This window comes from Mustela nivalis (assembly GCF_964662115.1).
Source record: "Mustela nivalis genome assembly, chromosome: 7".
In the NCBI taxonomy this organism is placed as follows: Eukaryota; Metazoa; Chordata; class Mammalia; order Carnivora; family Mustelidae; genus Mustela; species Mustela nivalis.
The window spans coordinates 126,599,194-126,618,343 of NC_139026.1; the positions used below are offsets into that span (position 1 = coordinate 126,599,194).

General features: G+C 35.8%; 1 protein-coding gene across 8 annotated transcripts in view; it reads left to right on the top strand.

The window, feature by feature from the left end:
* The window catches only part of STAM (signal transducing adaptor molecule), a 109,294-nt gene that overhangs the window by 68,386 nt on the left and 21,758 nt on the right, over positions 1–19,150 (top strand). For all 8 annotated transcript variants that reach the window (XM_082742034.1, XM_082742035.1, XM_082742032.1 and 5 more), the window contains 4 exons: positions 4,764–4,854; positions 7,842–8,034; positions 9,471–9,565; positions 18,018–18,106. In XM_082742034.1, coding sequence (XP_082598160.1) covers positions 4,764–4,854; positions 7,842–8,034; positions 9,471–9,565; positions 18,018–18,106 — 468 coding nt within the window. The remainder of the gene's footprint in view (positions 1–4,763; positions 4,855–7,841; positions 8,035–9,470; positions 9,566–18,017; positions 18,107–19,150) is intronic.

Below are 19,150 nucleotides of genomic sequence, written 5' to 3' on the forward strand. Positions count from 1 at the left end.
CTGAGTAATCGTGTGTGTGTCTGTGTGTGTGTGATCGCGTACACGTATACCACATCTTTATCTTTCATCTGTTGATGGACATTTAGGTTGCTTCTAGTCTTGGCTCTTGTACTGCAGGGAACACAGGGGTGCATATATCTTTTTGGGATTAGTAGCTTTTTTGTCTTTGGTTAAAAATGTAGAAGCTTTTCAGATAAAAACCAGAATTACTGAATTTTTTGATAGTTCTACTTTTAATTTATTGAGGAGGAACCTGCATAGTGTCTGTACCAGTTTATGCTCACACCAACAAAGCAGGTGTCCCTTTGCCTCCACATCCTTGCCAATACTTGTAAAAAAAATTTTTTTTTGATACTAGCCATTCTCTCAGATGTGAAGGAATTATTTCATTGTAGTCCTGATATGCATTTCACTGATTGTTGGTGAATATCTTTTCACATACCTGTTGGTCTTCTGAATATTGTCTTTGGGAAAATGTCTATTTTGGTCCTCTGTTTTTAGATTATATTACATGTTTTTATAACACTTGAGTTATATGAGCTTTTTAATATATTTTAGATACAAGCCTCTTATTAGATATAATATTTATGAATATTTTCTCCCATTCAGTAGGTTGTCATTTTATTTTGTTGATGTTTCCCTTTGTTGTGCAAAAGCTTCTTAGTTTGATGTAGTCCCATTTATTATTTTTGCTTTTGTTGTCCTTATCTGAGGAGATAGATCCAAAAAATACTGATGGAGAACTTACTGCCTATGTTTCCTTCTAGGAGTTGTATGGTTTTGGAATTAAATTTAAATCTTTAATCCAGTTTATTTTTGGTATATGATATAAGAAAGTGGTCCGGTTTCATTATTTTGCATGCAGCTGTCCAGTTTTCTCAACACTACTTACTGAAGAAACTCTTTTTCCTATTGTATATTCTTACCATCTTTGTCATAGATTGATTGACTAGCTAAGTGTTATTTCTGGGTTGTTTTTTATGTTCCATTGATCTGTGTTTCTTGTTTTTGCACTAGTGCCATACTGTTTTAATTATATTACAATTTTATAGTATATTCTAAAATCCAGGGGTGTGATATTCCTAGCTTTGTTTTTCCTATTCAATACTGCTTTGGCTTTTTGGGTCCTTTGTGCTCCCATATAAGTTTTATGATTGTTCTAGTTTAGTGAAAAATGCCATTATTATTTTTGATATGGATTACATTGAATCTGTAGCTGCTTTGGATAGTATGGACATCTTGGCAATATTAATTCTTCCAGTTCATGAGATTGGCATATCTTTACATTTATTTGTGTCATCTTCAGTTGTTCTCATCACTGTCTTATAGTTTTTAGGGTATAGGTCTTTTGAAATTTATCCCTAGGCATTTTACCCATTTTGTTGGGATTGTAAGTGGGATTGCATTCTTAATTTCTCTTTCTGGTAGTTCATCATTAGTATATAGAAATGCAACAGATTTCTATATTTTGATTTTGTGTTCTGCAATTTTACTGGATTAATTTATTAGTTCTAATAGTTCAGAGGAGTCTTTAGGGTTTCCTATGTATAGTACCATGTCATCTGTGAATAGTGACAGTTTTACTTCCTTTACGATTTCGATGACCTTTTCTTGTCTTTGTTGTCTTGCTACGGTATATATTATTGATGGTACATGACAAGGTAGGGCTTCCTAAAAGCCTCTTCTCTCTTCATGGTGTCTGGGATGAAAACTTTGTTAAGGTTGGGAGATTCTCAGTGTGTTGGGGGATGAGCTGAGGCAAGGACACCATAGCAGCTGAGGGCTTCTCTCTTCCTTTTGTGCTCTAGCTGTGGCCGGTTGTCCAGGGGGCTCTTATGTCTCGAAGGTCATGTGGACCCTGAGGTTGACCCCCCAGTGTCATCATTGTTGACCCATTTGTTGTTCAGTAGCGTGTCAAGACTTCATGTATTTGTTTCTTAGAGTTTTTTTCTAGTAACTGATTTCTGGTTTCAAACCATTATGGTTAGAAAAGATGTTTGATGTATTTCACTCTTTTTAAATTTACTGAGTCTTATTTTGTGGCCTAATGTGATCTCTCCTGGAGAATGTTTCATGTGTACTGGAGAAGAGAAGATGTGTATTCTGCTGTTTTGGGATAGAATGTTCTATGTGTGTCTGTTACATTCATGTGGTCTAATTTGTTATTTAAGGCTGATGTTTCTTATTAATTTTCTATCTAGATGATCTAGCAATTAATGTAAGCAGGTATTTTAAAGCCCCCTACTATTACTGTATTGCTGTCATTTTTTCTTCCCTAATTTGTCTGTTAATAGTCATTTTATATATTTAGGTACTTCTATGTTGGGTGCACAAGTATTTACAAGTGTTTTATGTTTTTGTTGAATTGATCCCATCATTACATAATGTTCTTTTTTTCTCTTGTTACAGTCTCTGTTTTAAAGCCTGTTTTGTGTGATATAATTAATGCTACCCAAGGTTTCTTTTCATTTCCGTTTGCCTGGAAATTTTTTTTTCTATCCCTTCATTTTCAATGAATGTGCCTTCAGAGTTCAAGTGAGTCTATTGATGGGTCTTGGTTTTTTAGTTCCTCTATCCTGTGTGTTATGACTGGAGAGTTTAGCCCATTTATATTTCAAGTAATTGTTGATAGTATGTATTTATTGTCATTTTGTTTATTGTTTCCATGTTGTTTTTGTGCTTCTTCTCCATTTCTTTTTCTTCTCCTAGTCTTTTCCCTTGTGATTTGATGACTTACTTTAGTGTTTTGTTTGGATTACTTTGTTTATTTTTTGTGTATCTGTTACAGGATTTTGGTTTGTGGTTACCCTGGGACAACCTGTGTATATGTAGCAGATTATTTTAAGTTGATAGTTGCTAAAGTTCAAACACATTCTGAAAGCACTATATTTTTATTCCCTTCACCCACATTTTATGTTTCTATGTCATATTTTACATCTTTTTATTTGTGTATCTGTTAAGTAGTTATTGTAAATATAGTTGACTTTATTACTCTTGTCTTATAACCTTCATACTAGCTTTATTAGTGGTTGATCAGCAACCCTTACCATATTTTTTCTTTTATCAGTGAATTTTTTTTCTATCTCATATTTTCTTATTTCTAGTTATGGTCTTTTCCCATGAAGTAGTCCCTCTAATATTTCTTGTGAGACCCGTTTAGTAGTGATGAACTCCTATAGCTCTTGTTTATTTGGGAATTCTTTCTCAGTTCTTCAGTTCTGAATGATAATCTTGTCTGGTAGAGTATCCTTGCTTGTAAATTTCTTCCTTTTTGCACTCTGAATATAATGTCTGCACTATCTTCTTGACTGGTAGAAATTCCTCCACAGACCACAAAAGATCAATATGTCTAATTTGTGAAATTGACCAAACTGAAAAAAATACTGTATGTAATTGAAAAGGTTGTTCTGAGGAAGCATACCTTTAATCTTCAGAGATGTGTGATGTTATACGCAACTAATGAATCATTGAACACTACATCAGAAACTAATGATGTACTATATGTTGAGTAATTGAACATAAAAAAAAAACAAAAAAAACCCCAAATACACACACACACGTGCGCGTGCACACACACACACACACACACACACACACACACACAATTAGTATCGAAAGAAGATTCCACATAGAGATGGATCAGAATTGAGAGGGCTTAAAGTTTCATTTAGTGAAGTACAAAAAGCTTTTTAACGTCCATTTTTCTAAAAAAAATGCTTTGTGTGTTTATTTGACAATATAAAATACACTAATGTATATACAGAACTGTATTTGTAGAACTACATATATATCTAGAACTGTATTTTACTGTAATATTGAATGTTTTCCCTTTCATTTATTCAGCAGTAACTTCTTGATTGCTAGTAATCCGTGCATATTTAGGCACTCGTATTCTCAGGGACCATATAGCATGGTTATGAAGACAGATCTAAGCAGATAATTTTAATAGAAGCTGAGATTTATTGACTGTTAATATGTGCCAGGCTCTGTTCTGTGTGCTGTACATGTGTTAATTTGAATATTGTTTAGAATTCCATTTATGTTCTTGGTTAGTTTGGTTAATACGCATTTGTAAGTGTTCACAATCTATTTTGAGTTAGTACTGTAGTCATGTAAAATGTAGAAACTTTGCAACTGTTTAGGGTTTATTTACTCTTCATTATCATCATCCTTTATGCAATAATTATCATACATATGATACATTACTTCCATGTACATTATAAATCCCAGGAGAAAATGTTAAACTTTTTGTTTTAAACGATAAGCGGCAGCCCCCATCCTATCTAAGTTTGGAAGCTACATGTTAATTTAATCTTTTCAAATCCTACCATAGGTAGGTGCTATCATTACCCTCATTTTGTAGATGAGAGACTTAAGGCACAAAGAGGTTAATATACCCCAGGTTATAATTAGAACCTGGTAGATTTAGGATTTGAGCCCATGTTTGCCTGGCTCCACAATTTACATTATTAACTACTCACAGTGTAGTAACTTGTTAAAAGAACCATCAGAGGAACACAGGAGGAAATCCTTAATTTAGGGGTTTAGAAAGTTTCATGGAGAAAGTGATTATGTTAGCTGTTGACTGGTGAGTTAGAACTCTTCTCCTTTCAAATTAGAGACTGCTCCAGTTTGGATTATTTTCTGCTTCAGGAGTCTGTGGTAGATTAATAAGAAGGGTCTTGCAAGTTCTTAGATTAAGTGGAGGTAGGAAAATTTGAGGACAGTCCTCAAATACTATATTCCTTTTTTGTATGTGTTAGGCTGCAGAACAAGCAAAAGCAAGCCCAGCCTTGGTTGCTAAAGATCCTGGTACTGTGGCTAACAAAAAAGAAGAAGAAGATTTAGCAAAAGGTATGTTTTTAAGTCCCAGGTACTGGAAAAGTGGGAAGAAAATGGGTCCCTTACTTAATATTATTTTCCTGAGATATTTTAAAGATATTTTAAAGATATATTTAAAGATATAGGGCTTTACAGCTAACACTGAAATCTACTTTGTGCCCCTTTACGGTATCAAATAATACTCTTCTGAGATAACTACTATTCATTTATGTCCTTTCCATCTGTTTTGTAATACTATTTTAATTACACTGTATATCCATAAATAATACCAATACTTTTATGTATCCAACAAATTCTTTTTTCATAAAGAATTATACATACCATTTACAGTTTTTTTAATGTGCACTATGTCTAAGATCTACTCAGAACATATAAATCAAGTTCACTTGTTTTAACTATTGTATAATACTCCAGAGTATTAATAAATATATACTGTAGTTTATCCATCCTGCTACTGATGAATGTTTGGGTTTTCTGGAGTTTTTTGTTTGTCTTTTTTTTTTTTTTTAAAGATTTTATTTATTTATTTGACAGAGATCACAAGTAGGCTGAGAGACAGGCAGAGAGAGAGGAGGAAGCAGGCTCCCTGCTGAGCAGAGAGCCGGATGCGGGGCTCGATCCCAGGACCCTGGGATCATGACCTGAGCCGAAAGCCGAGGCTTTAGCCCACTGAGCCACCCAGGCGCCCCTTTTGTTTGTCTTTTGTTTTGTTTTTTACTATAGTAAGTAGGCTGCATTGAGTATTCTTGTGAATATTTTCTCTCTCTGTGTGTGTGTGTGTGTGTGTGTATCTTGTGTGACAGTAACCAATATTTTTGGCCCATGGGGGAGGTACATCTTCAAATTTTCTAGATAGTTTATTTCCTCTGCCACTAGCAGTGTATGAAAGTTATTAATATTTTTAATCTCCTGAAAATATTTGGTATTTAAGTTTGATTTTTGTGATTCTTATAGGTTGGATATAATGTCCAATTATCTTGACTTTTATTTCCTTGATTACTAGGGAGCCTTGATCCTTTTTTGTATGTTTATTAGCTGTTCTGATTGTCTCTCTTTTTATTGAGGTTTTTTTTTAAAGATGATATAGAAAGTTTAATTTTGGATATTAAACTTTTATTATTTTTAATGTTTTATTTATTAGAGAGAGTGGGAGAGCACTAGAGAGAGGACAGTCAGAGGAAGAAGCAGATTCCCCTCTGAGCTGGGAGCCTGATATGGGCTCGATCCTGGGACTCTGGGATCATGACTTGAGCCAAAAACAGTCGCTTAACTGACTGAGCCACCCAGGCACTCTTGCCTGTTATTTCTGTTGTCGATATTTACTTTTGATTTTTGGCTTTTTTTTTTTTTTAAAGATTACTTATTTATTTATTTATTTGACACACACACACACACACACACATACACACATACACAGAGATCACAAGTAGGCAGAAGTAGGCAGAGAGGCAGGCAGAGAGAGAGGGAGAATCGGGCTCCCCACTGAGCAGGAGCCCAATGTGGGGCTCAATCCCAGGACCCTGGGATCATGACCTGAGCTGAAGGCAGAGGCTTAACCCACTGAGCCACCCAGGTGCCCCTGATTTTTGGCTTTTACTTTGACTTTGATACTGGTACATTTTATCCAATAGAAGTTTTAAATTTTGATGTCAAAATTTCTGCTTTTTTGTTATGATTTTTGCTTTTTTACATCTTAAAATATTTTACCCTACCTCCCCAAATCCTCAAAGGTACTTTCCTTTATTTTCTTATGATAGTTTTAAAGTTTTCTTTTTCCTGTTAGGTTTTTTATCAATGTAGAACAGAGATGAAGGGGGTTATGGTTTGAGTTGAAAGCGGGGTAATCAGTCTGTTCCGATTACATTGCAGAGCCTGAGTGACACATGATAATGGCCTGCATGAGGGGAGGACTGGAAGCACCAGAAGAATCACATTTGAGGGGTGCCTGGGTGGGCTCAGTTGGTTAAGCATCCAACTCTTGAGTTTCGCTCAGGTCATGATCTCAGGATTGTGAGATCTAGCCCTGCTTCGGGCTCCACGCTGGGTGTGGAGTCTGCTTAAGATTCTGTCTTCCTTCTCCCCCTCCCCACCACCTAGAAAGAAAGAGACATATTTGAAATCTCTTTGGGGGGAATTTGTTAGGTGAAACTTCATTCTAGTTATTTCCAAGTTCCACTTCTTGGACTGATCACATAAGAATTAACGTTGGAGCCGTAAAGTACAGGTTCCCGGATACTACCTTTGACGCTCTGATTTAGTAAGTCTTCATTGAGTTATGGGACTCTTGACTTCCCTAGTGATTTTGATTATCATTTTGGGAACAGAAGCTGCAGAATTATATTGAAAATATGGAAGAAGATTAAAATATCAGCAGCTAAATAAAAAAAGTGAATCTAAGATATTCCATCTTTTTAGTATGCAGAATAATTTAAATTTTATCCATTCAGTAAAAATAGTCATTATGCAGGGCACCTGGCTGGCTCAGTTAGTAGAGCATGTGAATTTGGACCTTGGGGTTATGAGTTCAAGTCTCATATTGGGTGTAGAGATTACATAAAAAAATAAACTCTTGAAAAAAGAGTAATTGGGGCACCTGGATGGCTTAGTGGGTTAAGCCTCTGCTTTTGGCTCAGGTCATGGTCTCAGGCTTCTGGAATCAAGCCCTGCATCGGGCTCTCTGCTCAGCAGGGAGCCTGTTTCCTCTCTCTCTCTGTCTGCCTCTCTGCCTACTTGTGATCTCTCTCTGTCAAATAAATAAAATCTTTAAAAAAAATAGTAATTATTCTGTTCAACTTTTTTCGTTTATTCTTTAAACTTTCAGTTGTGAATGAACGAATAAAATTCATGAAATCATTTTTATTCATTACGTCAAGATATGTCCTAGTTCCCATCTTCACATTTAAAAGAATACATTTTACCTTCAGATAGCTTTTCTTTTTACTTCTTTGGATTGTTGGATATATTAACATTTTGAGTCTTTTTAACTCATTCTTTTCCAGCTATTGAGTTGTCTTTGAAGGAACAAAGGCAGCAGTCAACCACTCTTTCTACTTTATACCCAAGCACATCCAATCTCTTAACTAACCACCAACATGAAGGCCGAAAAGTTCGTGCCATATATGACTTTGAAGCTGCTGAAGATAATGAGCTTACTTTTAAAGCTGGAGAAATAATTACAGTTCTTGATGACAGGTGATGGATAATATCAAATTGATATTAAGTTGACATTCATATGAAAATATATAACATATTACTTCTGTGTTTCATATTATTCCTGTTGAATGCCATTACCAAAGGTAATAAGAAAAAATATTGTAGATATTTTCTCTGTGTGACAGTTTTTTTACTTTGCTTATGTCATATTGTCTGGATTCTTTTTTGTAGTTTAATTTTTTTCTCATCTCTTATTTACATAGTTTTTATTTGTTTTGGAGGCCTAGTTTATTCATTTTTGTTCCATCTAATAATGTAAATTATTAAATTAGTAAGGTTAAGATTTTAGAAAATATGCCAAATATGTGTTGGTATATATGGAATTTATTAGAAATGCATAATACATTGAAATTATTTATTCACAAAAAGTAGTATATCCATGGGTCAAATTCATTTTACATGGAATTATATACATTTATGTTGTTATGGGAGGTGATTCAGTACCTCTGGTTTTTTGTTTTTTAATTTAAATTCAATTAATTAACATATAGTATATTATTAGTTTCAGAGGTAGAGGTCAGTGATTCATCTGTTATATAATTATATAATATCCAGTGCTCATTACATCATGTGCCCTCTTTAATGTCCATCACCCAGTTGCTCTATCCTCTGCCTTCCTCTCCTCCAGTAACCCTCAGTTTGTTTCCTGTAAGTACATCTGGGTTTTGACTAGAGTTTTATGTTTACTCAAAATTTGTTACTGATGATTGTTACTGATAATGAAGTACTAAAATTTGCAAGTGGTTTTAAAAAATAAATAAAAAAAATTTAGGTTGTAGTGTAACACATTATTTTCTTGAGTAAAAGAAAAGTTAAGTTTGAGCTGTTTAGCTGGAAATTGCAGAAAACCTTGATCACTGATTCATTCAAAAAATGTTCATTGAGAGCTTAGTAGCTTTCCTTATACTAGGCACCAAAGATACAGTGGTAAAGCATGGGGTGTATCTGAGTGTATGTTCATTGTGAACGTTTGTGCTATAAACAGTGCCATCTATCATCTTGTTTCTTGTGGGAGAAAAAAGGTGCTAGTGTATACAAGAGAGCGCAAAATTTAGGAATGGATCTGAATTAAGAGCCTACTATTACCTTACTACAAAGGAGTCTTGCAGGGAGCCTGTGAACTACCTGAAGTTGAAGAGATCTCTGTTTTGGTGAGCAGAGTTCAGAGCCTTGTATTATATCCTCAAAGCATTCACCAGCCTTCCAAAAGATAAAGAGCTTTGTGTTTAACATTCTTTATCTTCTCTGAGGCTTCATCTTCGATTCGTAATAATGGTACATTCATTTCTTCCCTCCTTAGATTGTTGGGGGATTCAAATCTAGTAAAAATGCAGGTTAAACACTATAAAAGGTAGGGATTTATAGAGATAAAAATCTTTATTATAATCAAGGTTTTCTTTTTTGCTCCTCATTAGTGATCCCAACTGGTGGAAAGGTGAAACCCATCAAGGCATGGGGCTATTTCCCTCTAATTTTGTGACTGCTGATCTTACTGCTGAACCAGAAATGAGTAAGTATTTTCCAGTCTGTAAGTGGATGATAATCCACAACTGTCTTTTTTTTTTTTTAAATTCTGTTTTTTTTCAGTGTTCCAAAATTCATTGTTTATGCATCACAGCCATTGCTCCATGCAATATGTGCCCTCCATAATACCCACCACCAGGCTCATCCATCCCTTAACCCCTCCCCTCCAAAACCCTCAGTTTGTTTCTCAGAGTCCACAGTCTTTCATGGTTTGTTTCCCCCTCTAATTTCTCCCAACTCACTTCTCCTCTCCATCTACCAGTGTCCTCCATGTTATTCCTTATACTCCACAAGTAAGTGAAACCATATGATAATTGACTCTCTCTGCTTGACTTAGTGTACTCAGCATAATCTCTTCCAGTCCCGTCCATGTTAATCCAAAAGTTGGGTATTCATCCTTTCTGATGGAGGTATAATACTCCATTGTATATATGGGCCATATCTTCTTTATCCATTCGTCCATTGAAGGGCATCTTGGCTTTCCACAGTTTGGCGACTGTGGCCATTGTTGCTATGAATATTGGGGTGCTTTTCACTATATCTGTATCTTTCGGGTAAATACCCAGTAGTATAATTGCAGGATCATAGGGTAGCTCTGTTTTTAATTTCTTAAGGAATCTCCACACTGTTTTCCAAAGTGGCTGTACCAGCTTGCATTCCCACCAATAGTATAAGAGGGTTCCCCTTTCTCCACATCCTCTCCAACACTTGTTGTTTACTGTCTTGTTAATTTGGGCTATTCTACTGGTGTAAGGTGGTATCTAAGTGTGGTTTTGATTTGAATCTCCCTGATGGCTAATGATGGTGAACATTTTTTCATATGTCTGTTAGCCATTTGTATGTCTTTGGAGAAGTGTCTGTTCAAGTTTTCTGCCCATTTTTTGATGTGATTATCTATTTTGTGTGTGTTGAGTTTGAGGAGTTCTTTATAGATGTTGGATATCCTCCCTTTATAGTGTCACTTGTGAATATCTTCTCCCATTCCGTTTTTGTTTTGTTGACTGTTTTCCTTTGCTGTGCAAAAGCTTCTGATCTTGATGAAGTTCCAAAAGTTCATTATTCTTTTGTTTTCTTTGCCCTTGGGACATGTCTTAGAAGTTTCTGTGGCCGATGTCGAAGAGGTTACTGTCCATGTTCTCTAGGATTTTGATAATTCCTGCCTCACGTTGAGGTCTTTTATCCATTTTGAGTTTATCTTTGTGTATGATGTAAGAGAGTGGTCAAGTTTCATTTTTCTGTGCATAGCTGTCCAATTTTTCCAATAACCCTTTATTGAAGAGACTGTCTTTGTTCCACTGTATATTTTTTCCTGCTTTGTTGAAGATTTAGTTGACCATAGAGTTGAGGGTCCATATCTGGGCTCTCTGTTTGTTCCACTGGTCTATGTGTTTGTTTTTGTGCCAGTACCATGCTGTCTTGGTGATCACAGCTTTGTAGTAAAGCTTGAAATCAGGCAACGTGATGCTCCTAGTTTTGTTTTTCTTTTTCAACATTTCCTTAGCAATTCGGGGTCGCTTCTGGTTCTGTACAAATTTTAAAAGGATTGTTTGTTCCCACTCTTTGAAAAATGGCCGGTGGGATTTTGATTGGGTTGGCATTGAAAGTATAGGTAGCTCTGGGCTGTATAGACATTTTAACAATGTTTATTCTTCCGATCCATGATCATGGAATGCTCTTCCATCTTTTTGTGTCTTCTTCAATTTCTTTCATGAGTGTTTTGTAGTTCCTCGAGTACAGATTTTTTACCTCTTTGGTTAGATTTATTCCCAGGTATCTTATGGTTCTTGGTGCTTTAGTAAATGGAATCGATTCTCTAATTTCCCTCTCTATATTTTCATTGTTAGTGTATAACTGATTTCTGTACATTGATTTTGTATCCTGCCACATTACTGAATTGCTGTATGAGTTCTAGTAGTTTGGAGGTGGAGACTTTGGGTTTTCCATATAAAGTATCATGTCATCTGTGAAGACAGAGAGTTTGACTTCTTCATTGCCAATACCATTGAATACCTTTTATTTCTTTTTGTTGTCTGATTGCTGTTGCTAAAACTTCTAGTACTATGTTGAACAAGAGTGGCGAGAGTGGACATCCTTGTCATGTCCTTGATCTCAAAGGGAAGGCTATCAGCTTTTCCCCATTGAGGATAATATTTGCTGTGGGTTTTTCATAGATAGAGGGAACATTCCTCAACTTCATAAAATCTATCTGTATTCTTTGAGTCGTTTTAATCAGGAACCGATGCTTTATCTTGTTAGATGCTTTTTGTGCATCAATTGAGAGGACCATGTGGTTCTTCTCTCTTCTCTTATTGATTTGTTCTGTCACATTGATTGATTTGCGACTGTTGAACCACCCTTGCATCCCATGGATAAATCCCCCCTGGTCATGGTGGATAATCTTTTTAATGTACTGTTGGATCCTGTTAGCTAGGATCTTGTTGAGAATCTTAGCATCCATATTCTTCAGGAATATTGGTCTGAAATTCTCCTTTTTGGTGGGGTCTTTGCCTGGTTTGGGAATCAGGGTAATGTTGGCTTCATAAAAAGAGTCTAGAAGTTTTCCTTCTGTTTCTATTTTTTGAAACAGCTTCAGGAGAATAGGTATTATTTCTTTGAATGTTTGGCACAATTTTCCAGGGAATCCGTCTGGTCTCGGGCTCTTGTTTTTTGGGAGGTTTCTGATCACTGCTTTAATCTCGTTACTAGATACTGGTCTATTCAGGTTGTCAATTTCTTCCTGATTCAGCTTTGGAAATTTAGAGGTTTCCAGGAATGCATCCATTTCATCTAGGTTGCTTAACTTAATGGCATATAACTGTTGATAATAATTTCTTTGCTTTCTTTTTCTTTTTTTTTTTTTAAGATTTTGTTTATTTATTTGATGGATAGATATCACAAGTAGGCAGGGAGGCAGGCAGAAAGAGAGGGAGAAACAGGCTCCCTGCTCAGCAGAGAGCTAGATGCAGGGCTTGATCCCAGGACCCTGAGATCATGACCTGAGCAGAAGGCAGAGGCTTAACCCATTGAGCCACCCAAGTGCCCCATTGATATTAGTTTCTGATGATTGTTTCTGTTTCCTTGGTATTAGTTGTGATCTCTCCCTTTTCACTCATAATTTTATTAATTTGTGTCCTCTCTCTCTTCTTTTGGATTAGTTTGGCCAATGGTTTATCAATCTTACTGATTCTTTTAAGAAACCAGCTTCTAGTTTCCTTGATGTGTTCTACTGTATCTCTAGTTTCTATCTCATTGAACCCTGCTCTAATCTTAATTATTTCCCTTCTTGTATGTGGGGTTGGCTTAATTTGTTGTTGATTCTCTAGTTCTTTAAGGTGTAAAGAGAACTGGTGTCTGAATTTTTCAAATTTTTTGAGGAAGGCTTGGTTGGCTCTGTATTTCCCCCTTAGGACTGCCTTTGCCATATCCCATAGGTTTTGGGCCAAAGTCTTCAATCTCATTGGTTTCCATGAATTGTTTAAGTTCTTTGATTTCCTGCTTGATCCAAACATTCTTAAGCAGGTGGTCTTTGGCTTCCAAGTGTTTGAATTCCTTCCAAACGTTTTCTTGGTTGGTTGAGTTCCAGTTTTAAATCATTGTGGTCTGAGAATGTGCAGGGAATAATGTCAGTCTTTTGGTATCGGTGGAGCCCTGATTTGTGACCCAATATTTCATCTATTCTGGAGAAAGTTCTATGTGTGCTTGAGAAGAATCAGTATTCTGTTTTTTTAGCGTGGAATGTTTGGTATATATCTGTGAGGTCCATCTGGTCCAGTGTGTCATTCAATGCACTTGTTTCTTTATTGATTTTCTGTTTCAACGATCTATTACTGAGAGTGGCATGTTAAGATCCCCTACTATTAAAAAAAAAAAGGTGCCCTACTATTAATGTATTCATATCAGTATGACTCTTTATCTTGATTAACAGTTGTCTTATGTAGTGACAGCATGGAATCGATTAGGGCAGAAGTGAAAACTGCAGGAGAGGAAGTTAAAAAGGCTATCAGTAAGATCCAGTCTAATCTAAATACTCCAACAGCTAGGGTAACCGAGGCAGAAGATAGAATTAGTGATCTAGAGGACAAACTGATAAGAGAAAAAGGATTAGGAGGAGGCCTGGAACAAACAGCTTAGAAGCCATGAAAACAGAATTAGGGAAATAAATGACACCATGAAACGTCCCAGCATCAGAATTATTGGGATCCCTGAGGGGGAGGAGAAAGAAATTTGTTCAAATTCTCCATGAAAGAGATGGAGATGAACAAATTCTCCATGAAAATTTTCCCAATCTGGGGAATAGAACCAGTGTTCATGTCCTCTACGTAGAAAGAACGCCCCCCAAGATCAACAAATCTAGAAGGACCTTGAGGCCCTTGATTGTAAGACTGACAGATCATAATTTTAGACAAGAGCTTTTGAGAGCAGCTAGGGGGAAGAGATTCCTTACATACAGAGTTAGGTCCATCAGAATAATGTCAGACCTGTCCACAGAAGTCTGGCAAGTCAGAAAGGGCTGGCAAGACATATTCAGGGCATTAAATGAGAAGAACATGCAGCCAACAATAAATATTTTATCCAGCAAGGCTGACATTCAAAATGGATAGAGAGATAAAGACCTTCCAAGACCAGCAAGATTTAAAAGAGTATGTGACCACCAAGCTGACACTACAAGAAATAATAAGGGGTGGGGGTTCTATAAAATGAGAAAGAACTTAAGAGTGTCATAGAATAGAAATTTACAGAGACAATCTATAGAAACAAGGACTTACAGACAACATAATGTCAATAAAAATGTATCTTTCAATAATTACTGTCAATGTGAATGGCCTAAACGCTCCCATAAAATGGCACAGGCTTGCAGATTGGATAAAAGGACAGGACCCATCCATATGTTGTCTACAATGGACCGATTTGGAATGTAAGGATACATCCAGACTGAAAGTGAAGGGATGGAGAAGCATCTTTCATCGCAGTGGGCCTCAAAAGAAAGCTGGGGTAGCAATTCTCATATCAGATAAATTAGATTTTAAACTAAAGACTGTAGTCAGAGATAACAGAAAGATACTACATCATTCTTAAAGGGTCTATCCACCAAGAAGATCTAACAATTATAAATATTTATGCCCACAACTGTCTTCTTAATAAAAGAGTAAAAATTCAGCTTCATGGAAAGTTATAGGCTGAGCTGGGACTCATATTAATTCCTCCAAGGTGTTAATTAAGAATACAGCTTGCGTGCTTGCTTTGGGAGCATGTATATGAACACCAGCCCCAAACTTGGAAGCAGGGGCCTGTAAGCAATATAATGGCTTTCCTAAGCCCCCATGTTAGATACTCAGAAGGGTCCATAACTAATCATGTGAATACCTTTTTGTTTGTGCTGCCAGGGGAAATAAACTAGAAAGTTTCCAAGGAGGAAGTGTGATGTTACTGGCAGTCATAATAGTTGCAGGAGATGTAACTACTGGTAACTTACAAAAATGTTGGGAGGCAGTTCACTGCATTTGTACGTAGTACTAGAATTCACTGATCTTCATAATGATGAGTTTGGGACTTGAAGATTAAGTCCTAGTTTCCCTCTGTTTAAGGAAACAAATACATTCTAGTGTAGAAAGATTTCCATTAGTGGTTGAAAGGTTTAGAATTTTAAGACTTTGTGTATATAAGTTGGTAAGCTGGAGTTATGTGGCAAAATAACTCACCTCATCTCATCTTTCTATAAAGCCAGTAGAAGGGATCAAAGAGAGTCATAAGCCATAGAATGCGTGGGGTTTTTTTTTTAGTTTACAAGAATTTTAAGAAAGGATCTCTGTCTCATAGTCATCTCTTTATTTCTGACAGCATATAGTACTGAATCTTAATCAAAATACATACTGTCTAAATATTTATATGATAAATGGTAAGTATTTGTGTGTATATATACATATGTGTGTGTTTACATATATATATATATATATATATATATATATATGTAAAGATATATATGAGAGGTAAATTTTCCTTAAATAAGAACACTTCTCTTTCAAGAGAAGGCTTTAACAAAAAATCGGATATTACTTTTATCATTGATGAAACAAAGCTGTCTCCTGATTACTGCCAAGTTTTCTCATGTCATTTTATAACCAATTTATGACAGAGACTGATTCCTGATACCCATTCTATTAACGGAGTTCTTTTTTGTTAGAACTCAAAAAATATGTTGTAGAACCCTTTTTAAATGGCAGTGTATTGTGTGCCAACTTTTTAACCTGGGCTTATGGTGGTGATTTTTTGTTTGTGTTTTTTTTTTGAGGTTTGGATTTTTTTGTTCTAGTTTTGTCCTCAGTAAGCTGTTGTAAAATAGGGAATTGTCTTGGACTTCTGTTCAAGATGAAACCCAAGATCTCATATGGACCATGTAGCCAACTCATCTTTTTCTCTACCATATAGCAGTGCAGCTTTGAAATGAGTATTCTAGCTCATCTTCCTGTGTTTCATTGTGGACTACTGAAGAGAAGAGCAGGAACAACAGAGCTTCTGTAATGGAGTTGTAGTTCTTGAGCTTGGGAAAGGAGTGTTAGCATGATATTCTTAGCATTCCTCCTTTTTTTTTTTCTTTTTTTTTAAGATTTTATTTTTTTATTTAAAAGAGAGAGAGAGAGAGATCATGAGAGAGGGGGAGGGTCAGAGGTAGAATCAGATTCCCAACTGAGCCCAGGAGCCTGATGTGGGGCTCCATCCTGGAGCCATGTGGGGGTTCCATCCTGGGACTCCGGGATCCTGACCTGAGCCAACGGCAAATGCTTAATTGACTGAGCCACCCAGGTGCCCCTTCATAGCATCATTTTTCATGAGGAAACAAGCTCACTTTAATGTCCTGTACAAGTACCTGCCCCTGCTTAGCTTGTTTTTCTTTAGGAAGTATAGGAAGATATTGTAAAAACATTTATTTTGTGTCCTTACATACACACACGTATACTTGCACACACGCACACATATTTGGTAATAGTATTAGTGCCTACGAGAAAAAGCACTGAAAACTTGTGCGGGGTCAGGTATTAAGATGTCGAGTCTACCATGTGTTCTCTTATGGGTAGCAGCCAATGTGGTGCTTTCCCAGCTCTCTACTTGCTAATAGCTCAAGATATGAAAAGCAGAATTATTTTTAGCACATGTCTCTTATACCCCCATGGGAAAATAAAATCAGCTAAAACGTGTGTGTGTGTGTATAGAATTTTGCTTTATGGTGACTTGAATGTGATGAATGGAAATTAAATTATCTACATTTTATACAGAAGCTTACAGCACAGAATACATAAGTGGTGTGAGTTCCTGTTCTCAGAGGGAAAAATCATCAACTGGATTCCAGTATGTGGGCTGGTAGTGCCAGATAGATTGGTATTTAAATCCAGGTTGTGTCATATATTAGCTTTCTCCTGTGCAAGCATTTTTAATATTACTGTGCTGCTGTTAACATCATTTTAAAAATGGGTGTATCTCATAAGATGGCAGAAGAGATTCATTTGGGAGGAAATGTAATATTCTATTATGCACATTTAATAGTTCAGTTAATAAATTTCCTTTCCCTAATTCTGCTCTGTTCCCAAACCCCATTTCATCTTGATTCTTAATGTTTTTGTGAGTACTGATTAACCACATTGGTACAAGGATGAGAAATGCAGGAAGGAAGTTCTTTCCTTTCAAAAGTCATCTCAGTGTGTTGGGGGCCTCTCAGTGTGTTGGGGGAGATGGTTAATTGCTCTATTAATTGTAACCTTGTATTTACTAGTTAATGATATATTGAATAGTTTTTAAGGATTGCTTTGTTAAGCAAGAGAAATATGTGCTTCTGGCCAGTGATTTGCAGATCCCTTCATAACCACATTTTTATTTCAAAGAATAATGTAAATAAAAAATGCAGGCTGATTTCATGGATCACTGCCTATACCACTTACAAAGTTCACTGACCTGGATGTCACTTTCCTAGTAACAAGTCTAAGTGGCTTGCCAGAGAATGTATAGCTGACTTTCCATTTCACTACATTGAAATAGCATGGTCTTTCAAATGAGATTTTTCTTTGAAGGGACTGGTAATTTAAAAGAGGACTTATTTTAATTTGTAGAGTTCAATTCTGACCTTGTAAAACTTTACTTTTTGTCCGTCGATTTGCTGAACTCTCATATGTAGTAGGTAATTAATCTTTGTTTCAGAAATATACCTCTTATTTTTACTGAAGAATCTTTTATGGAAAATGTAAAATCTTAAGATGAAGAAATCTTCACAGGATTCCATAAAATAATGTTCTCTCATTATTGCCTAAGTATGTAGTCTAATTATTCCTTAAATTGAGTCTCTCAGATTGAAGGGAATAAAAGAAGAAAACAAATTCTCTCACGCAGTTTAAAGTGCTTTAAAATAGAATTTTATTATAAGGAAAAAATAAATATTACATGTTTTATAGTTAAAACGGAGAAGAAGACGGTACAATTTAGTGATGATGTTCAAGTGGAAACAATAGAGCCAGAACCAGAGCAAGCCTTTATTGATGAAGTAAGTGATTTCCTCTGCGAGAGTTGGTATTCAATACTTGGTATTGAAGTTTAAGTGTTGTTATTGTCGTCTTTAAAAAAATATTGATTGCTTGATTATTGCATGTATTTTATGTTATAAAATTCAAGCAATATAGACAAAGCAAAGATTGTCCATGAAACTCTCTAGTCTCATTCTATACCTCATCATTAAAAATTCTGCTTAATATTCCATAGAATGGGTTCATATGATTTAATTATTTTGCTATTGGAGCTTGGGATTTTTGCAGTTTTTTGTATTTTTTTTTAATTATTGCAAATAACAATTGTAGTGAAATTTTTTTCAAAAGATTTTATTTATTTATTTGACAAAGCAGGAGAGTACAAGCAGAGGGAACAAGAGGATGAGGGAGAAACAGGACCTCCTGCTGAGCAGGGAGCCCCATGTAGGGCTCTATCCCAGGACCCTGGGGTTATGACCTGAGCCGAACGAAGGCAGACACTTAACGACTGAGCTACCCAGGAGACCCTTTAGTAAAAGTTTTTTGGGTGAAATATATTTAATAGACTATGTGGCTGTCTTATTTGCAATGAATGCTCTGGAAATTACATCGTTTTTAACATTTTAAACTTAGGAAAAATGATGTGTCCTCTTTAAAATATTTGAAGGGATTTTGTAGGTTTTTAGCCTTCTTTGGGAGGAGCCATAAACAGAAAATTTGAAGAGTACTCTTAGAGAAAGAGACTGTCGAAGACTGTGCTAAAAGTCAGGGAATCTGACTGGATCAGGGAAAGTTTTGTTTGGCCAATTTCTTTGCATAAGAAAATGTGTTTAGAGTCAGCCTCGTGGTCTGTATAGATATCTCATTTCTTTGATATTAGATAATTTAAAATAGGGTGTAATATTTTATAAATAAAACAAAAAGTAACCACATGTTAGTTGACTCTCTCATGTTAGCTCCACTTCCCTCCCTTTTTTCCTTTGTTATAGGCATACTTTTCTGACACATGCCTTCTTTTCTAGGCTACTTAAAATGGAAATTGTGAATCTTTTACATTGAAACAT